General features: G+C 50.8%; 2 protein-coding genes across 6 annotated transcripts; one reads left to right on the plus strand and one right to left on the minus strand.

The window, feature by feature from the left end:
- Positions 1–1,111: 1,111 nt before the first annotated feature.
- On the minus strand, positions 1,112–13,516 carry PLD2 (phospholipase D2). 4 transcript variants are annotated; one of them, XM_082440452.1, is made up of 25 exons: positions 13,351–13,478; positions 12,686–12,795; positions 12,467–12,597; positions 12,219–12,361; positions 11,695–11,800; positions 11,537–11,602; positions 11,355–11,413; positions 11,115–11,207; positions 10,870–11,022; positions 10,106–10,255; positions 6,941–7,024; positions 6,720–6,798; positions 5,830–5,940; positions 5,479–5,649; positions 4,969–5,095; positions 4,658–4,776; positions 4,444–4,557; positions 4,199–4,303; positions 3,888–3,976; positions 3,668–3,781; positions 3,441–3,490; positions 3,041–3,175; positions 2,653–2,806; positions 2,155–2,269; positions 1,112–1,905 (listed from the first exon to the last, which is right to left on the minus strand). In XM_082440452.1, the coding sequence occupies exons 2-25, from the start codon at positions 12,792–12,794 to the stop codon at positions 1,681–1,683; spliced, it is 2,802 nt and encodes a 933-aa protein (XP_082296578.1). In that variant the 5' UTR covers position 12,795; positions 13,351–13,478; the 3' UTR covers positions 1,112–1,680. The 4 variants fall into 4 exon arrangements, with proteins under 4 accessions (XP_082296578.1, XP_082296575.1, XP_082296576.1 ...); XM_082440449.1 differs by lacking the exon at positions 13,351–13,478 and adding an exon at positions 13,494–13,514 and having other exon boundaries at positions 1,541–1,905; XM_082440450.1 differs by lacking the exons at positions 3,668–3,781; positions 13,351–13,478 and adding an exon at positions 13,494–13,515 and having other exon boundaries at positions 1,541–1,905.
- A 271-nt stretch (positions 13,517–13,787) lies between these two features.
- Positions 13,788–21,392, plus strand: LOC309649896 (uncharacterized protein C17orf114). 2 transcript variants are annotated; one of them, XR_014257346.1, is made up of 2 exons: positions 13,788–13,918; positions 19,785–19,871. XR_014257346.1 is itself a non-coding variant. In XM_082440506.1 (2 exons), exons 1-2 carry the CDS (start codon positions 19,274–19,276, stop codon positions 19,955–19,957), a joined length of 246 nt encoding a protein of 81 aa, XP_082296632.1. In that variant the 5' UTR covers positions 19,265–19,273; the 3' UTR covers positions 19,958–21,392. The 2 variants fall into 2 exon arrangements, 1 of the variants encoding a protein (XP_082296632.1); XM_082440506.1 differs by lacking the exon at positions 13,788–13,918 and adding an exon at positions 19,265–19,346 and having other exon boundaries at positions 19,785–21,392.
- Positions 21,393–21,489: the final 97 nt, after the last annotated feature.

The following is a 21,489-nucleotide window of genomic DNA, read 5'->3' on the forward strand; positions in this document are numbered from 1 at the left end:
GGGCAAGATCCAGGACTGTGCTAAACTTTTTTCTAATTGAAAAATATTTCAGATATACAAAAAGATATGGAAAAATATATATAAAGTTCATATCCCACCACCCAGCTTAAGAAATAAAAGTCACCAATTCACTCAAAGAGCTCTCTCTGTATACCCCTGTTATCTTATCCTTTTCTCTCCACCTGCCATGGGAGGTAACCCTCCTCAGTCCAGTGTGAACTACATTCTCTTGTAGACTACACCATCTATTTTCTCTCTTCCCTCTGGAGCACTGCCAACCAATAGAACTCTGTGCAATGATGGAAATGGTCTATACCTGCACCGTCCGATATGTTAGCCACTAGACACGAGTGGCTCCTGAGCACTTGAAATATGGCTGCTGCGAGTGAGGAACTAAATCTTTACCTATTTCTAATTGTAATTAATTTAAATGTAAATAGCCAAATGTGGCTGGTGGCTACTATACCGGACACTGAAGCTCCAGGACATACGTGCCTGTCCCACGAGGGTGGGGACTTTGTTGTACTCACTGCTGTGAGTTTAGAATGGTGTCTGGCAAAGAGCAGGTACTCAATAAATATCTAAGTCAATGACTGAATCTTTACAGCAAGCCAGTTATTAAGTATTATTCCCATTTCCCAGTTGGGACCACCGAGGCCCAGAGAAGTGATGTGACTTGACATGGTCACCAAGGTAGTAAGTGACAAGTCCAGGATTTGGGCCCAGTTCTTCCTGACCTATACCCTTATCCACTCCCAGGGGCTTCGCTAAGCCTCTCCCCTTGCAGTCACTTGAGGAACAAGAGGCAGCCCCTCTGGGCCCTTCTTTGGGCGCCTCCCTCACCTGAAGCTGCACCATCAGCTCCACTGTCCTCCAGGAGTCCTGGTTTGGCCCCGCCCTTCTTTTACCCAGGCATCCCTGTGTGAACACCTTGTCTTCCCAGCACCTGGTGACGGAGCTCCCGAAGCCACAGACAAGCGGAGCGGAGATGAAGTCACAGAAAGAAGAAACCAGTGGTGTGGAGAGAGGGTGAAGGGGCCTGTGCTGCTGTGTGTAGGCCTGGGGGGGCAGCTGAGACAAGCACTCAGTTCAGCCAAGGAAGAGGCAAGGACCTTTTCTAGGCTTTTATTTATGAAACGCTTATTGAACTGATACAGAGTTAGTGTCTGTCATCAGCTGGTGGAGGGGGTTAGTGAGCATCCCCCCAGCCCCCGTCCCCTCCCCACCATGGGCACTGAAGCCGGGAGTGGCTCCATCCTTCCCTCCACTTTGGCAGTAATGAACTGGGAAAGGCCCTAGGGCAGGGAGGGGGTTCCAGGGCAGGAAGATGAAGGGAGAGATGGGAAGGCCCAGGGCAGAATCTGGTCCTCCTGGAGTAGGAGGCTGGCCCCAGGCATCCTGGCAGGAGTTTTGCTTCTCCTTTGTAGTAGTGGTTTGAACTGGGCAGCGAGGAGGATGAACTTCTCTGGACCCTCTTCTGCCTCCCCAGCCCGGGCTTGAGAGTGTCCTCTTTCGCTGCTTCTCAAGAAAGGGTCCTCTGTGACTTCTCTAGTCCCCTCTGGGGATGCCTGCCTCCCCCAGGTCTCAGAGGCACTGCCCTCGGTCCTCAGGGTGAGGGGGCAGGGAGCCAGATGAGGTGGAGTCCAGCGGCTGGTGACCTCTCCCGGGCTGGAGCCGCAGCTATGTCCACACTTCTAGGGGTATCATGCCCTCCTTGCTACCCAGGGGGGGCAGCAAAGACTCATCCTCCAGGAACTTGAGGGGGAAGTGGACCAGGTGGCCCTGGACCTGGGTGAGTTCAGACCGGGCCAAGGGAGGGCTGACCGTGGCCAGCGGCTCCGCGGCCACATACTCCCGGAGTGCCCGCAGGGAGCGAGTGGCGTTGGACGGCAGGCAGCGGAAGATCTATGGGCGAGGGGCATGGAAACCAATAAGGCTTGGGGGACTGCCCAAGAGTCCAAGCCCAACTGGGCTAGACGCCCCCATGCCCACCATATCCCTCTACACTGACCCTGAGCCACTGAATCCCATGATGTCCCCAGACCCTCATCCCCTTATGAGGATGGCTGTGCGGGGCTCCTCTCTATCCCAGCCTAGACAGGATAATTCGTGAACTTCCCCCTGCCAGCACCCCTGCCCACCCCCCTTGCCCACCTGCTCATAGATATTGGCATTGCTCTCAGCTGTGTCTTGCCATGACTGGAAGAAGTCATCACAGACAGGGTCTCGGAGATCCAGGTCCGGCCGGGCATCTGCCCCGAGAATCACGCTGCGGGAGAAAGGGGTCCCAGCAGGGCCAGATTAAGATCCTTTGAAAGCCTGAATACCAGAAAATTATAATGTGCCTACCCAGGTATTTCAAAATAGAAGCAATGTTAAACAGTAAAATAAGTGTAAACGAGTCCAACAGAGCTTTAATTTGTCTCTACTTTGGCGACTACTTTAATGCTTTAAAAGATATACCAAGTCACTTTTGAAATATTTGTTTCTCATTTTTTTGGTATCCCTGCTTTGCCGGTACCTTAAACTGGATGAGTCTGCCTCTTGGGAAATCCAGTACTACCTCTAAGCAATCCTCACACTTGCTCAAAAGGCAGACCCTCCCCCTTTCCACCTCTCCCACTACGCTGTAGCACCCCACCCCGGCTCTACCTGAAGCAGTGTTTCCGCAAACTCAAGGCAAACCTGCCCGCCTGATATTCCACACCATTCATGAGGGATGCCTCCATCTCCGTGTCCTCGATCAGCACAGCCAGCTCACTGTCCCGCTTCCCCAGTAAACTCCGGTCATTGATGTTTGCGGAGCCTGGGCGGGGGTGGGGGGGGTGCAGGACACACTGTGTCCTCCTGAGCCCAGGAGACCCCGTCACCTCTACCCAAGAACCAGCCTGTGGGCAACACGCCTTCTTTGGCCTCCATCCCCAACTGGGCCTCAGCTGCAATCTCCATCACCCACCTCCATCCCCGTTGCCCCTGGCTGGGCCCTGCTCCACTTCTCCCCACCCTCCTCTCGTTGCCAGGGCCGAGATCCAGCACTGACCAATGATGACTGTCCGGTCATCTGCAATGAGCATCTTGCTGTGGATGTAGACGAGCTCTGAGACCGGGTGCCTACCCAGCTCTCCGTGTGTGCGAAGCCCACAGATGGAAATATAGTCCCGCCATGCTGTCCCCACTGTGAGTAAGAGATGGGGGGAAGGGGAGTGAGGTGAGAGGTACTCTCCATGTGCAGACAGAGCCCTGTCCCATCTACCTCCTCACTTCAGAAGCCCTGGTCTATATACTTCTCTCTGCAGTGTAAGGCCACCTGCGGGCTCAGGCAGAAGCCCCAGAAGCATGCAGGAGTGATAGCCTCCTTCCCTCCATCCCTGGGGATCCAGTCCCTCAATCGCCCCCTCCCCGGGGATCCAGGGCTTGAACCCCCAGCTCCCAGCACTCACTGGCTGCTTTGAGGCGATGTAGAATTGAATATTCCCCACGACACAGCGTCCTGAGGGAAGAGAATGGGTGAGGGAGGTGGAGACTGGGGAGGAGATGGGGGATGTCAGGAGAGAGGTGGACCTCAAAAGTCCAGCAAGAAGGGATCAGGACGGAGTCAGGATGGAGGCATAGGTAGGATGGGGCCATGGAGAGGCAGAGTCTGGCTGAGGGGGGCGCCGGGGGTCACCTGTAAGTGAAGTGCAGAATGGCCTGGATGGAGTTACCACCACCTGTGGAGATGTCGCCCTCGAACCCGGGGAGCAGGGGCAAAAGCATGTAGACTCGGAAGCACTGCCCCTGTCTGGGGAGGGGTGGAGTCAGAGGTGTGACCTCTCCCCCAAGCCCCACCCATCCAGTTGGGCTTAAACCACGCCCACAATCCTCACACTCTGGCTGGTCCATCTTACTTGTGGGCCTTCAGGATTCTGTCCACAATCTCATCGCCCACCTTGTTCAGCACCGTCCGCCCATCTGAGCAGCTAATGAAGAATTGATTCTGGGCCAGGGACCAATGACAGACATCAGCAGTCCGGCCCCAGCCCCTGCCCTCAGCTCCCCGCTGCCATCCCCACCCCCAGGCTCCAGGCCCTGGCCCCAGGCTTCTGCATTTCTCCAGGCCCAGTTACGCCAGTCCTCAATGACTGATGCCACTGACATCCTAAGTCTCTCCCCTGGGATGTCCCCTCCGTCCTCTGCCCCACCCTCCCCCCAGTCAGACCTCAATGTAGAGGAAGTGCTGGCTCTCCCTGATGGTGTGCAGGTAGGCATTGAGGATGGAGTTCTCCAAGGTCCCCGCTGACCAGCGGTCCACTGACCGCAAGACCTGGGGGAGACGGCGAATATGCTGTGGCTCCTGAGCCCGGGAGAGGAGGGGTCTGGCGGGGGCTCTCAGGTCAGGGAGAGTGGGCTGGGGCACTGGGCTGAAGGGAGGGAGGCGAGGGCAGGCTGAAGTCGGAGCCTCACCTGCACGGTGGCGCACTGCACTCCCGGGAGCATGAAAGGGAGCTGGTTTGCGGTGCTAGTGGACTTGGGCAGCAGGTAGGGGTACGTGGGTATCTTGTACTTGGCCTTGGTGTTCTGAGGAAGAGGGATGGCAGAGTCAGAGGGAGGTGACGAGCTGCCCCAGGCTCCCTCCCGCCCTCCAGCCTCACAGGAGGGAGCAGGAGGGATCCAGCACCTTGGTGAAATTCCAGCGCTGGATGAAGTGCCGGGCAAGGTCCCTGGCGGGTGAGCCATGGACCACCACCCCGACGTCCCGCCATGGCATCCGGGGGGTGGTCTCCCTGTCAATGAAATCTGGGGGTCCCAGGAGAGTCAGGGGAGAGGTCAGGGATGGTCTCTTGGGGACACTTGGGGCAGGGAGGAGGAGGAGCCAACCCGAGGGGAGGGTGCATTACCCTTGACCCAGTTCATCCCATCCTCAGTCCCAGCCCTGCCTTCTGCCCCTGCTCCCAGCTCTCACGGGCCTTGGAGGAAGGGGACCCCTACCCTCAAAAGGCCGATCCAACTGGACCCAGTCCTTAGCGATAAGATTGCTGTAGTCCTTGCCCAGCCAGAAGAGTTGGTTGTGAGAGAGGTCTGGTGTAGCTGGAGGGTCTGAGCATGAGGCGGGAGGCTGTAAGGGGAACACACCCAAGCCAGGGGCAAGGAGAGGTCATGGGGCCGTACAGAGCCAGGCCAAAGAGAAGAAAGGAGCACTGGAAGACTAGGAGACAGAGAGACACAAAGTAAGAATGAAGCAGAGAGAGTTTGATTCCCTGGTCCTCCCCTTCAGATGCATTTGAAATCCCTAGAGGAATGGGGGGGGAGGGGTGGGTAACGGACATGGGGAGGGGACTGGGTCATAGTATATTCAAAGCAGGTTCTTGGGGTCCCAGAAAGGCCAAGGAACCCTGAGTGTGGGCTTGGAATGACTGGAGGGGAAGGCTGGAGCTGGGAAGGGGTGAGGATTTAGGTTAGCTGAGTTTGGGGGAGCTCAGGAAGGCCTTGGGGGATTACCTGGGGGGCAGCTGACTCAGAGGAGTCCCCAAGGTCAGTCAGTCTGTAGTGCAGGTCATCCCAGCGGCCATAGGCGAGGTCCAGCCCCCCCAAGAAGGCCACTACTTGGTCCACCACCAGGAGCTTCTCATGATGGGCCCACAGAGTCACCTGGTCTGGGTGGCGCATCACCTGGAGCAGGTATGGGGGAGTTCATGAGAGTGAGCTTAGGTGGGAGAAGAAAGAGGAGGTGTTGGGGGAGAGAATGGAAAGACGGAAGGATGAGATGCTCAAGGAAAGGGAGGGTTGAGGGGATGGGAAAGTGTGGTGAGGAGGGCTGCAGGGAAGGGGTCTCTGAGGCCTGAGAGTCACCTTTACGTTGGGATGCAGTAGCATCAGAACCTTCTTGCTATAGTCACTGTTGATGGCCAAGGCCAACTCCACTTCCTTAAACAGCAGTACGGACACCCGGACACCCTCCTCCTGGTGGTCAGTGAGGAAATCAGATCCTAATGCATCTCTTGGAATGACCCCTTCCCACCCTCCCAAACCCTTCCCCATGCTCAGGATTCCTGTATATTCCTCCTCCCTGACTGGAGGTCCTCAATGCTCTGCCACTTACACCCTGCTTTGTTGCTTACAGCAAACCTAGATTGAATATCATCTATCTGCTCAACCATCCACACGTCTACCCGCCTACCCAGCATTATCTATCCACTCATTTTCCCCAAAATTTACTCATCCCCTTATCTACCATCTATCATTCATCCATCTACCTACCCACTCTCCTACTGATCCACCTTCCCAACCTCATATCCTTCTATCTATCTCCCTCTCCATCATCTACCCATCAATTCACCCACCCACTCTCCATCATCCACATATCTTTCCTCCCACCCATCAATATCTATGGATGCTCCCAACATAGCAGACACTATGCCTTGTATTGGAACTAGTGATATTAATCAGTCCAGGGAGAGAGACAGACATGTCCACCCTGCAGTAACACAACAGAGTGTAACGGATACTGGGAGGAAAGTCTGTACCAGACAGAGGAAGGGCAAGAACAGGGAGGTGTCAGTTCTCCTTAGGGAAGGGGAGGCGGTGATGTTTGCCAGACACTGAGCCAGGATGGGCATATTTCCTCCTCCTCAAGTTTCAGATTCCCTGCCTTCCCCCATGCTACAGTCCCTTCTAACCAATCTCCACCCACAGGCCACCCCGCCACCATACCTCCCCTCCAGCCCAACCACTCTCCTCACCGCCTTCTTCTTGAGCATAATGTCCAGTCTCCAGTCATCTGAATGGGCCGGACGCTTCAGGTAAATCTCAGGACTCAACCTGGGATTCAGGGCAGGGGGTAAGGGCAAGCTAAGCTCCCGACAACAGTCACTCCTCCCCTTCCACTCCTTTTCTGACCCATAAGCTGATCTGTTGCAGGCCCTATCCTACCGCTTCTTGCTCAGGCTTTTTCCCCACTTACCACCAGCCTGTGATGAAAATCTCTTCTTGAGCTCGCAGGATGGCATCAGCTGCAGCAGCAAAGTAACCTGCCCCATTCACAAACCTGGGGGAGGCCAAGCCAAGGAGGTCAGGGGAGTCAGAAGCCAGAAAGCTCTGGAGAGTGAAGACCGGAGGACAGTCATGGGTCAGAGGTGACAGCAGGGTCAAAGACCAAGAGTGATCAGAGAGGTCAGACAGTAGCAGGTAGATATATCAAAGTGGGATAAATTTGCCAGTATGAGCTAAATAAAATTACAAACTACAAAAGACACAACAAACCAAAGAAAATGACTAAAGATTGGGAAGATTAATACATCACATATAGGGCTTCCCTGGTGGTGCAGTGGTTGAGAGTCTGCCTGCCAATGCAGGGGACACGGGTTCGAGCCCTGGTCTGGGAAGATCCCACATGCCGCAGAGCAACTGGGCCCGTGAGCCACAATTACTGAGCCTGCGCGTCTGGAGCCTGTGCTCTGCAACAAGAGAGGCCGCGATAGTGAGAGGCACGCACACCGCAATGAAGAGGGGCCCCCACTTGCCGCAACTAGAAAAAGCCCTCACACAGAAACGAAGACCCAACACAGCCATAAATAAATAAATAAATAAATAAAATTAAACTGCAATGTGGAACAAAATGCTTGAAGGCTTACATGCAAATGTAAATTATTTTAAAAAAATACATCACATATAAAGAGTTCCAACATATCAATAACAAAAAGACGTGTAGGCCAACTGATCAAAGAATAAGAACTGATATGGGAATTCCCTGGCCATCCAGCAGTTAGGACTCTGTGCTTTCACTGCGGAGGGCACGGGTTTGGTCCCTGGTCGGGGAACAGGGTCCCACAAGCCGCACAGCACAGCCAAAAAAAAAAAAAAAAAAAAAGAGAACTGATAGTTCACAGGGGGAAAATGGCCAATCATAGATGAAAAGATGTTCAACTTCATCACTAAACAAGGAAATTGATATTAAAATGAATAACACTTTTTAAATTCACTAGATTGGCAAAAATTAAAATTGCAGGTTACAGTCAATATTAGCATATGGGGAAGTGAGTATTCTCATAGTTTGTGAGAATATACATTGGTTTTATAGCTTTTTTAGAGGACAGTTTGGTAGTATCTATCAGAATATTAAATCCACATACCCCCAATACCATTAAATGCACTTCGTAATTCTATATCTAGGAAGACATCCTATTATGTGCTTAACCAAAGATTATGTTCATTGCAGTATCGTTTATAAGACTGAAAGTGGGAAATAATGTAAATGCCCAATCTCTAACACATGTGTTAAGTGAAAAAGTAAAACAAAGAAGAGACTGCATGATCTCATTTACATTAAAACAAAAAGTAACATATATGCTAAGCACATGAAAATATGCAGGAAAAGATCTGGGAGGATAAATATCAAACTATCACCAGGATTACTTCTGGGGAGAAAAATGGGATTTTGGGGAGGGGGTGTAGAGAAGAACTAAGGGCCGGGGGGTAAAGCCTTGTGCAGAGAACTTTAATTTTTTACTTAGTATGTTTCCGTATTGTTAGACTTTTAATAACTAACAGTCCTGTTTGATGGTGAAGAGCAGGGTCTTGACCTAGACTACCTGGATTTGAATCCTGGTTCCACTGTTTACAAGGTGTGTGACCTTGACAAGTTACTTAACTTCTCCTTGCCTCAGTTTTCTCACCGGTAAAGTGGAAATAACAACTGTACCTGCTTCACGGGGTTGTTGTAAGTTCATAAACACAAAACACTCAGAACGGTTTCTGGCACACACTAAGTGCTACGTACGTATTAGCTATGATCAGTTCTTATGTTAAAAAATAAATCTCAGGCTTCCCTGGTGGCGCAGTGTTTGGGAATCCTCCTGCCTATTCAGGGGACACGGGTTCGAGCCCTGGTCCGGGAAGATCCCACGTGCCGCAGAGCAACTAAGCCCGTGCACCATAAGTACCGAGCCTGCGCTCTAGAGCCCGCGAGACACAACTACTGAGCCCGTGTGCCACAACTACTGAAGCCTGTGCGCCTAGAGCCCATGCTCCACAACAAGAGAAGCCATCGCAATGAGAAGCCCACGCACCGCAACGAAGAGTAGCCCCCGCTCGCCGCAACTAGAGAAAGTGCTAGCGCAGCAACGAAGACCCAATGCAGCCAAAAACAAATAAAAATAAAATAAATAAAATTTTAAAATAAATAAATAAATAAATCTCTATCCCACCCCTCTAGGTCGTCACAAAGCATCGAGCTGATCTCCCTGTAGGGAGGGTGGGAGGGAGGCTCAAGAGGGAGGGGATATGGGGATATATGTATACATACAGCTGATTCACTTTGTTGTACAGCAGAAACTAACACAACATTGTAAAGCAATTATACTCCAATAAAAAAAAACTCAACACCACCTCCAAGAAAAATTCTTTCCATGACTCCTCTCTGCCTATGATAAAGGTTAACCTCTTCAGCTTAGCGGGAGAGGCACCGATCAGACCCTGCGACCCCCAGACTCTTTACTGACCACTGCTCCTCACGCTGCAACAGTAGTCAGTCTTGTGGTTCCCAGACACATTGGGCTATTTCTAGCTTCTCTGCACAGACTGCCCTTCTCCATTTTCTTTATCTTGCTAAGGTTAACCTCAGGGTTACTGCCTTCTAGAAGCCAGTCCTGACATCCTACGCTGGGGCAGATGCCCCTCCTCTGTGCTTGGTACCCTATATCTACCACCAGCGTGGCAAACTCCCATTGTTTCGTGACTGAATCACCTACTGAGTCTTATCCCTGCCACTGGACCTGGCACATAGTGGGTGCTCAGAAAATGTTTATTAAATGGACAAATAAATCAGAGACATTTGAGACCACTGAGAACAGAGAGGGTCAGTGTGGTGAAAGGAGGTTAAAAAGGTCACAGGAGGTCGGAGAGGTCAGGGTCAGAGATTACCCAGTTTGGGGTTCAGAAAGATCAGAGGGGAATCAGAGGGATCAGCATGATTAAAGAGGTCAGGGGGTCAGGGAGATTTGAGAAGTCAAAGGAGGAGGTTATTGAGGTCAGAAGGGGTCAGAGGAGATAAAGAGGATCAAGGACTCAGAGAACACCAAGGAGGTCGAAAAGGCCACCGACAATTTCAGAAAGGACGTCAGTGTCTCACCACCGGGCCAGGGTCCCAGGCCGAGGTGGAGCGTAGCTTTCGTGCCGGTGCAGCTGTACAAAGTCTCTGCCCGGGCCCCGGGCCAGCTCAGTGATCTCCTGGGCCCACCACCGTGCCTGCCGGTAGCTGCTGCACTTGAGAATCAAGGACCTGGACGGAAACAATGGGTGGACCACAGTCCTCACCCCCAACACCTCTGGCCTGGCTCAGAAACCTCCCCTTTAGCTATCACCTCTTTCCTACCTCCTCCCTTAGTCCCTACTTGACTTCACAGGGACAGGGAGTGTATCTGCCTTATTCACAGTTGGGTCCTTGGCACCTAGTATTGTGCCAGCCACTTAAGTTTGTTTTTTTGGTTTTTTGGTGTTTTTTTTTGGCCATGCTGCACTGCATGTGGGATCTTAGTTCCACGACCAGGGATCAAACCTGCACCCCTTGCAGTGGAAGCACGGCGTCTTAACCACTGGACCACCAGGGAAGTCCCTTAAGTTTGTTGAATGAATAAATGAATGAATGGAGTGCCCTATCTTTTGCACCAAAAGTCCTTCCCCCAGGCTTATACTCAACTCTCTTTCTCTGGGCCCAGCCTCTAAGAGCAGCCCCAAGCATCTGACTAGAACAGTTCTCTGGTTCCAAATCATGGCCGGCTCCAGGGAGGTGGGAACGCCTTCCTTTCTTCCATGGTCTCTTCCACTTAACTCCCCTTAGGGCCCCAGGCTGGCTCTTCACTCACAAGGTGTCTGTCCACACCAGGGAGGCCTTACCTGTGGGAGGTGTCGATCCGGACCCCATACCGTGCCTCTGTGCTCCTTTTCCCCACCTGTACCTTGAAGCCAGGGTCGAAGAGCTGAACAAATGTGATGGTGCCGGTCTTGAGGCACATGTACAGCAGGAAGGAGTCCTTCACCACCAGCCACCTGGAGTGGAAGGGCTCTGACCATTCCTCCATGCCCCTGGGATCTCCTTCCTCACCCCCACCCACTGCCCAGCGGCTCTGCTCAGGCCTCACCGCTTGGACCAGCGATAACAAACTTGGTCTCGGCCACAGAAGGTGAGGCCAGGAACACGGTGGCCAACTGAGCGCTTCCGGATCACCCCCTCCCTGTGGGGAAAACCAGGAAGAGATGTTGGATGAGGCTGGATGAGGGATCCAGACCTCCACCTCACTGTGCACTGCTCTTTCCCTATTCTCATCCAGGGAGAGATCCAGATGTTGGCAGATGGCGGGTGAGGGGTGTCAGACACTCACAGTCCTTTGGATCCAAGGTCTGGTATAAAGGACAGCTGACTGACTTCCAGAAACTCTGTCTGCAGAGGAAGAAAAAGGCTCAGAGGAGAGACTCTTGTTTTCAGCCCCTCAGACTCCACCGACCCTGGTCCTCTGCCCCCTGCTCCATCTCAAGAGACCTGGCACCAGCCTCTTGACCTTACCATGGCGTGGTAGTTGCGGTAGAAAGACATGGTCAGGAGGCAGTTGAGGTAATTCTCCAGGTATTTCTGAAGTAGGGATGGGAAAGAGAGAGAGACAGATGGGACCAGAACCATTTGCACCCAAACACCTTCCCAGAGGACCTGGTGTCCGGTCCCACCTGTTTGCTGGATGCATGTCTGGCGGAGCCCTCAGGACCTGCTCGGCGTAGAGAGGGCATCTCTCTGTTGTTTGCCTCTTGGGCTGGAGAATAGGCAACAGCAAAGCTGTGGAAGGGATGGGGGAGGGTCAATAGGAGGATGGGAGGCTGGGTGCCTTGGTTCCTGAAGCACTGGAGGTAGGGTCTTGGAGGAGGCGAGGGGACCTAGAGGCTGGCAGAAGGAATGCCCCCTACCCTGAGGATGGAGACAGAAAAAGGTGGGAGGCTGCCAAGGGTACTTTGGGCATCCAGCCCTGCTGAGATACTGGCCCAGAACCATGGACAGAAAGAGCTGAGCAGGGAAGGTTTCCTGGTAACCGGGGTCAGAGGAGCAGGCCCAGTGGCCAGAGCTGGGGGAGGAAAGGCTGTGGTCTGGGGATGAGACAGATGGAAAGCAGCAATGGGGGCTGGGGCAGTGACATCCCATGCTGCCCCACCGTGAGGGGGCACCTGCCCTTCACAGGAGGCAGTTTTGTCCCCCTCACCGAGTCAGAGGGAGCAGACTCGTCAAGACTTTGTGTCTCAGGAGGTCCCGATGCAATTCCTGGAAATGACGGAACTTCTTCTTGGTTGTCCAGGTAAAGTCACCGTGAGTGAAGCGGACAGAATACAGAGTGCAGGTGCTCACCTGGGGGAGTGAGGAACTGACTGAATGGATGTTCCCTGGTTGGGTGGCAGCCCCCGCTCTGGCCAGCCCTCCCCTTAGCCCCCTCCCTGGTGCCAGCCCAGCCACCTTGGATCCACTGGTGTATCTTTCAGTGCCCACCACCTGGGCTATGACGGGAACCCCAGGGGCAAACACCAAGGGGTGAATTTTCAGAGGCTGGAGGTCGTAGATGGCCAGAAAGGGGTGCATCCGGTCAGCTGACAGGAGAGAAAGTGGAAGAATGTGGACTCCAGGAGGTCTCAGCCCCCTCCCCCTCCTCTCCCTGAGGGCGTCCTCCCTGTGTACCTGGGTCCTCTCCCTCCTTCAGAGTGTCCACCTCATCGGGCTCCATCTGTAACTGGCTGGAGTCCAGGTCACCCCCAGAGGGGAAGAGGCTCTCGGAGGTCGCCGCCATCCTAGGAATATGGGGAGGCCTCAGGAAGGTGACCTGCTTTGCAGAACCCTGCCCCCCATCGCATCCCCACGGTCTTCCATCTCCCACAGGTCCCCCGCTTCCCCCCACTTGGCTCCCGCTGACTCCCAATCTCTCTGATTATGGCGCATCGGTCTGCAACGCCCTGCCAACCCGCCTCTAATCTCCATCCCCAATCTCGATCCTTCCTGCATCCGGAATGCCTGAGTCCCGCCTCCCGTCCCGTAACCAGGGTGCCGAGGAACACCCGGCCAGGCCCGGATGGCCCCGAAGTGGGGCAGAGCAGAGCAGAAGCCAGGGGAGGGGCCCCGGGGGTTGCCAGGGGTCCCGAGCCACCGGGGCTCCAGCCAGGCCAAGCCAGCTGGAAGAAGGGGTCCAGGCGGGAATGAGGAAGTTACGCGTTCCCCGCCCGGGAGGGAAACCCCGAAATCTGAGCATGAGGCTGAGTCAGGAGGACCCGCAGCCCAAGCTCATTCCCGTCCCCGCTCGATTTCCTGGGCCCGGGATCTCAGCGGCGCCCCCTCCCCGGTCCCCTCACCCGGGCAGCCCGGGCCGGCGGCAGCGCGGCTTCGCGAGCAGAAGAAGCCAGCAGAGTCAGAGCGGGAGCCCACACCCCAGAGGGCCAGGGCGGGGCGGGCGCTCAGGGCCTGCCCTTGGGGGCGGGACGGCCCCCGGCCTCACCTCCTCGGGATTCTCGTCGGTCCTGTCCCGCCCCCGCCGCCCTCGGCCCGCCCTGCAGTCCTGCGTGCAGCCTGGGCGCTGGGGCCGCCCTCGGCTCTGCGGGACGGCGCTACCCTCTCCGTGCATCGGTGCGGCGCCGTCTGCCGGGCTGTCAGTCTGTCCCGCGCCGTCGGTCCGTGCAGGCCCGCTCCTCCCTGTGGGCGCTCGGCTCTGCGCACCCTCCTCCGCTCGGGCGCCGGCCCCCCCGGGTCCTCTCCGGCCACCGATCCCGCCAGGGACCCTGGCGGCACGCGCCTCCGCGGCAGGGACCTGGCTGTGTCCCCTTCCCGGGCCGGCTGAGAACCACATTGGGCCGGCCTAGCCAGCGTTTGTAGATGGAAGGAATGATGAAAGGCCCGAGGGCTGGTGGCCACAAATTCATTAACGTACGCAAGCTTGCATTCTTTCATTCATTCACTATTTACTGCGTACTTTCTCCGCGCCAGACTCTGACCATACAGTAGTGAACAAGACTATCACGGGACTTGCTCTTCTGGAACTAACAGGCTAAGGGGAAACAGGAAAAATTTCAGGTTCTAATAGACAAAATATTTCATTTTTTTAAAAAGTAGATTTCTTAATCTCTTCTATATGGAAGAGTGGGTTGATGGATATTTCTTCATGGACATTTGGGTTGTTTCTAGTTTTTGCCTGCTGCGAAGAAAGCTCCTATAAACATTCCTGGGTAAGTCTTTGTGTAGAAATATGTTTTCGTTTCTCTTGGGTAAATAGCTAGGAGTGGAGTTGCTCCATCATTTTAACTTTTTAATAAACTAGCCAGACTTGTTTGATCTCTAATTGCACACATTTATATAGAGGCAGGGTGAAGAAAGTGACAAATAAAGGCTATTTTTAAATGGTCATTAAAAATCACTTTTTAAAAAATAGATCTTCATTGAAGTATAATTGTTTCACAATACTGTGTTAGTTTCTGTTGCACAACAAAGTGAATCAGCCATGTGCATACACATGTCCCCACATCCCCTCCCTCTTGAGCCTCCCTCCCATCTTCCCTATCCCACCCCTCTTGGTCATCGCAAAGCACTGAGCCGATCTCCCTGTGCTAAGTGGGTGCTTCCCACTAGCTATCTATTTTACATTTGGTAGTGTATATATGTCCATGCCACTCTCTCACTTTGTCCCAGCTTACCCTTCCCCCTCCCTGTATCCTCAAGTCCATTCTCTAGTAGGTCTGCATCTTTATTCTTGTCTTGCCCCTAGGTTCTTCATGACCATTTTTGTTTGTTTGATTTTTAGATTCCATACATATGCGTTAGCATATGGTATTTGTTTTTCTCTTTCTGACTTACTTCACTCTGTATGACAGACGCTAGGTCTATCCACCTCACTACAAATAACTCAATTTCGTTCCTTTTTTTGGCTGAGTAATATTCCATTGAATATATGTGCCACATCTTCTTTATCCATTCATCTGTTGATGGACACTTAGGTTGCTTCCATGTCCTGGCTATTGTAAATAGCGCTGCAATGAACATTGTGGTACATGTCTCTTTTTGAATTATGGTTTTCTCAGGGTATATGCCCAGTAGTGGGATTGCTGGGTCATATCGTAGTTCTATTTTTAGTTTTTCAAGGAACCTCCATACTGTTTTCCATAGTGGTTGTATCAATTTACATTCCCACCAATAGTGCAGGAAGGTTCCCTTTTCACCACACCCTTTGCAGCATTTATCATTTCTAGATTTTTTGATAATGACCATTCTGACCAGTGTGAGGTGACACCTCATTGTAGTTTTGATTTACATTTCTCTAATAATTAGTGATGTTGAGCATCTTTTCATGTGCCTCTTGTCCATCTGTATGTCTTCTTTGGTGAAATGTCTATTTAGGTCTTACACCCATTTTTTAACTGGATTATTTGTTTTTTTGATATTGAGCCACATGAGCTGTTTGTATATTTTGGAGATTAATCCTTTGTCTGTTGTTTCATTTGCAAATATTTTCTCCCATTCTGAGGGTCGTCTTTTTGTCTTGTTTATGGTTTCCTTTGCTGTGCAAAAGCTTTGAAGTTGAATTAAGTCCCATTTGTTTATTTTATTTTATTTTTTTTATTTTTTTTTAAAGATTTATTTATTGATTGATTGATTGATTGTTATGTTGGGTCTTCGTTTCTGTGCTAGGGCTTTCTCTAGTTGCGGCAAGTGGGGGCCACTCTTCATCGCGGTGTGCGGGCCTCTCACTATCGTGGCCTCTCTTGTTGCGGAGCACAGGCTCCAGACGCGCAGGCTCAGTATTTGTGGCTCACGGGCCTAGTTGCTCCGCGGCATGTGGGATCTTCCCAGACCAGGGCTCGAACCCGTGTCCCCTGCATTGGCAGGCAGATTCTCAACCACTGCGCCACCAGGGAAGCCCCCATTTGTTTATTTTTGTTTTTATTTCCGTTACTCTAGGAGGTGGGTCAAAAATGATCTTGCTGTGGTTTATGTCAAAGAGTGTTTTTCTTATGTTTTCCTCTAAGAGTTTTATAGTGTCTGGTCTTACATTTAAGTCTTTAATCCATTTGCAGTTTATTTTTGTGTATGGTGTTAGGTAGTGTTCTAATTTCATTCTTTTACATGTAGCTGGCCAGTTTTCCCAGCACCACTTATTGAAAAGGCTGTCTTTTCTCCATTGTATGTTCTTGCCTCCTTTGTCGTAAATTAGGTGCCCATATGTGTGTGGGTTTATCTCTGGTCACTCTATCCTGTATCATTGGTCTATATTTCTGTTTTTGTGCCAGTACCATACTGTCTTGATTACTGTAGCTTTGTGGTATAGTTTTAAGTCAGGGAGCCTGATTCCTCCAGCTCCGAAAAAGCACTTTTTAAATAAGTGAAATATTTTAAGATAGGGGGTAAAAGGAACTGCCAAACTGTTTTCCAAAATGGTTGTTCTGTTTTACATTTCCAAAATCTATGTATGATAATTCCACTTGTTCTGCAGCATGGCCAACATTTGATATTGTCTATCTTTTTAGTGTTAGCCATGCTAATAAGTGTAAAATAGTACATCATCATAGTTTTATTTGCATTTCTCTGATGACTAATGATGTTGACCATGTTTCATGTGCTTATTGACCATTTTTATATCTCTTTTTAAGTGTTCAGTTCTTTCACTGATTTTTTAAAAAACCATGTTATTTGTCTTATTATTAATTTGTAAGAGTTCTTTATACAAATCCTTCATCAGATATATGTATTGCAAATATTTTCACCCAGAATGTGGCTTGTCTTTTTAAAATAATGGTGCCTTTTGGGAATTCCCTGTTGGTCCAGTAGGATTTGGCTCTTTCACTGCTGGGGCCCAGCCACTCAGCGTGGCCAAAATAAATAAATAAATAAAATAATGGTGCCTTTGGAAAAGCAGAGGTTTTTTATTTTGATTAATTTGTGGCCTATAGACTATTACTCAGCAATAAAAATGAATAAAGTGTAAAATGGTACAGCCACCTTGGAAACAGTTTCGAAATGTTAAGCGTAGAGTTACCACATGGCTCAGTGATTCCACTCCTAAGTATATTCCAAAAAGGATTGAAAATGTATGCCCTCACAAAACCTTGTACATGAATGTCCATAGTAGTATTATTCAAATAGCGAAAAAGTGACACAAACCAAAATGTCCATCAAGTAATGAATGGATAAACAAAATGTGGTGTATCCCTACCATGGAATATTATTCAGCCATAAAAAGGAATGATGTACTGATACATGCTACAACAGGGATGGACCTTGAAACATTATGCTAAGCGAAAGAAGCCAGACACAAAGGACCACGTATTATATGATTCCATTTCTATGAAATGTCCAGAATAAGTAAATCCAAAGAGACCATAGCTGGGACAGTAGCTGGGGAGAAGGACAGGAGAGTGACTGCTAATGGGTACAGGGTTTCTTTTGAGGGTGATGAGGTGGTTATAACATTAGTTGTGATGGTTGCACACCTCTGTGAATATAGTAAAAAACCACTGAATTGTAGACTTTAAAGGGTGAATTTTATGGAGCATGAATTATTTCTCAATAAAGTTGTTATTACAAAAAATACAAACTGTTAATACATACAACATGGGTGAATTTCAAAACCATTATGCTGAAAGAAGCATACACAAAAGAGTAGTACTATATGATTCCATTAATATAAAGTTCTGGAACGGAAAAACCAATCTATAGTGATGGAAATCAGATCAGTAGTTGCCTGTGGCAGGGAGTGGGGAAAACGAGGGACAGTAAAGGCCACACAGGGAACTTGGTGATGGAGATGTCCTATATCTTGATTCAGGTGGTGATTACATGGGTGTATGCACTTGTCAAAACTCACTAAAATGTGTGCATTAAATTGTATGTAAATTTTTACTTCCATAAAGTTAATTTAAAAAACAGATTTTCCAATATAAAATAAAAATTAAATTTAAAAAGAAATAAAATAAAATAGCAGATTTCAGTCAGGCAGCATAGTCAGCAGTGCTTTCCAACCTTTCCCACATCATGATACCCTTAGGGAATGATAATATAGCTCTTGGAGGGCATTTAGAGTCTTTGGTTAGCATACTGTGGACCTGAGGGTCCCAGCCCGGGCTCTGGCTGCCCTACACCTGGCTGAGGACATCAATACCTGCCAGGAACATGCTTGGGAAGCTCAGTGTGGCAGTTAACAGAGTGGACTCTGGGGTCAGAGTGAAGAGGGTGAGGGAAAGTACTGCTCTTCTGATAACTGCCTGTGTGACCTTGGGCAAGCTACCTAATCTCTCAGTGCCTCTGATTCCTCATCTCTGAAATCAGCATAATACTAACACTTACTTTAAAAACAAAAAGGGACTTCCCTGGTGGTCCAGTGGTTCAGACTCCCAATGCAGGGGGCATGGATTCGGTCCCTGGTCCGGGAACTAATATTCCACATGCTGCACGGCGTGGTCACAAAAAAAAAAAAAAAAAAATCATCGATACTATCAAGTGAGATAACATGTAAAAGTCCCTAGAATCTACCTGGCACAGCATAATTAATCAATTACAACTATTTTCATAAAAGGGGTTGAGAGCTACTGGACCATTTGAGAACATAACATTTCCCTAACTAGTAAAGTTTCTTGTTCTAAAAAAATAAACTATTCTTTCAATTTTTTACATCTTGGGCATTCTAAATACAAATGAATCTCATTCTAAAATACAAATGAGGGACTTCCCTGGTGGTCCAGTGGCTAAGACTCTGCGCTCCCAATGCAGGGGGCCCGGGTTCAATCCCTGGTCAGAGAACTAGATCCCACAGGCCGCAACTAAAAGATCCCGCACGTGGCAACGCAGAGCCCACGTGCCGCAACTAAGACCCGGCGCAGCCAAATAAATAAATATTAACAAAAAATAAAATAAAATACAAATGAATCCCCAGCAGGGTCCAGCCTGGCACCAAGTTGTCTGGCATTGCTGCGATGAATTTTCACTGCATCTGTCTGTGCCGGCACTTGTGTGTCTGTCTCCACCATGCCTCCCCTCCTAGTCTTTTCCTGCTTCTCCACGGGGATCAGAGACAACCCCAAAATTAAGGAGGCACAAAAGGATAGGTGTTTGAGTGGGGGATCCCCCACCCCTTCCCTCCTCCCTCTTCTCCCCCTTCCATCTCCTGGCACCTATAATCACCAGGCGGTCTGAGGCTGAGTGGTAGTTTTGCCCACAGTGGAGGGGCTTGGAAACCACACCCCTCCTAGGGCGCTCCTGGCCATTGTCAGCATCCCAGTCTCATCCATTATTGAGATGGGTCTGAAGGGGGCATGGTGTTTCCCATGGTGTGGGTGCTGGAGACAGCGGGGGACTGAAAGAGGAGCAGGTATGGGGGAGACAGAGGAAAAGGTGGGCTGCCAGGCAGACAGACAGACTGCATCAGGGAGAAAGGTAAATGCTCAAATCAGGGAAGGGAAAAGGATAATCTGCCCCCTGTGCGGGAGGTGGATCTATCACTTCGCCAAATGATTGGCTAAACACTTTGCAGGGCCCAGTGCGAAATGGAGAAGTGGGACCCCCTTATTAAAAAAATTATTAAGAATTTCAAGACAGTGACAGCAGAGCATTACACCAAGCATGGGGGCCCTTCTGAGTGTGGCCCCGTGTCCAGTGCATAGGTCACGGGCCAGGGAAGCCAGCCCTGCTGCCAACGTCCCCTCTCCTCTCCCTGCTGATGCTAGCGACACTCACCCCCTAGGTTCCCTGGCCTCTTTCCTCCTCCTGACCCACAACTCCCTTCTTCCCCCTCCAATCTCCCTTTTAGGCCTGGATCCAGCTGCCCCTCCAGATCCAGATCCCAGCCCAGCTGTAGCGCCCATCGTGGCTGAGGGAGGGATACTGTCCCTTGGGTCTGGCGCCTACTTCAGCAGGAAAGCCCGTCTCTCCTTCCGCCACCAGCTGCATGACATAGCATCGGCCAATGACTCCACCATTTGAAGGGGACAACCAGGGGCTGAACTTCCAGGAGGCCTTGGCAACCTTCCTTCCCCGGCCTTCTCAGTCATCCCAGTGTCTGGCTCCCTCAGATCCCTCATGACCTTCTTATTAAATACACTGAGAATTGCCAAGTGCTGTGTGTATGTGCATATGTTTTGGAGAGGAGATGGGGACCACGACACCAGGGCTGTTATGGGGCTGAGGTGGGAAGTGCAGCATGGGGTGGGAGTGAGGACGCAGGAGTGGGGAACAGGAGGCAGCTGATCTCATGCAGCGCCCAGGTGTGCCTAGCAGTAAGTAGGTTTGCTGAAATCAAGCTTCAGAGTTGAATGTGGCGAGAGCAGTTTGGAGCGGTTGCGGGGTAGGCAGGACAGCAAATGGGGCTAGGGAGCGTATTCGTTCCATGAATATCAAATGTCCAGTCCCTGCCAGGCATTGAAAATATATCAGTGAATCAAGCACAAGGAGTTCTCTCTTCTCACTGAATTTGCTTTCTGGTAGGGGAGGCAGACAATAAATAAATAAGCATGGTAATAGGAGATAGCAGTAAGTACTGCTATGAAGAAAATTAAACAGGTAATGTGAGAGCGGGGTGGAGGAGGGTGGTGTTTCTTAAAATTCAGGTGGTCAGGAAAGGCCTTTCTGTTGAGGGATGTAGAGTTCTCAGGACTGTGGAGTACAAGCGAAAGAGGAATCAAAGATGCCTTGAGACTGGGAGGACCGGGAGAACAGGTTTTGCAGAAAATCAAAAGCTCTGCACTGGTTCTTTTGAGATACACATGTTTGGGGTGAGAGATCCTTCTTCACTTAATTCAGGAACTCACCACCTCCTTAGGAAGCCTCCTCTGTACCCCCCAAAATCCCCCAAGGTAGGATTATATTCTAGAACCAGGTTTTCAAATGTGGCTTCCACAGTTCCCTTATCCATAGACTGGAGAAATGTAGATTAGGGCAAGACTGTCGGTCACTGTCAGTGAGCACTTGGCTGGAGTGGGGACCGTCCTGCAGGGGCCAGAGCCCGCTCTCATTTCCTATCCGTGGGGCTGAAAGGTCACTTCCTATCACCTCTCCATGGGAATGGTGGCTTCTGGAGCCGACCCACAGCACTCCCAGTGGCCGCCCTCTCCCACTCAAGGTCAAACTTAAACTCCATGTGCACCAAGGTCCAACTTCCTCCCAAAAGCCAAAGAAGTCACACTGCTGCTTCTGACAAGATGAGGTGACAGAGGTGACTGTGAAGAGAGGGGACTGTGAGCCTGGGCCGGACATGTGGAGTCCTTCTGACTTTAGGGCCAGTAGCCTGCCAGGAGGCAGGAGGCAGGCTGAGGGCAGGTGACTCCAGTCTCTATCAGTATTCTGAGTTCCCCCTTAGGCTTAAACAGGGAGGGGAGTGGGCCATTTGCTGGGAGCCTCCACACCAGGCACACTAGTGTCACAAAGACCTGGATATGCTAACGGAAGTGTGGGGCATGATGGCCTGGAGAAGGGTCCTCTCCGGCTCCCTCAGGGCAGTGGTTGATACAAACAGAAAT

The sequence above is a fragment of the Balaenoptera physalus genome, assembly GCF_965194825.1.
Source record: "Balaenoptera physalus genome assembly, chromosome: 20".
Lineage (NCBI taxonomy): Eukaryota > Metazoa > Chordata > Mammalia > Artiodactyla > Balaenopteridae > Balaenoptera > Balaenoptera physalus.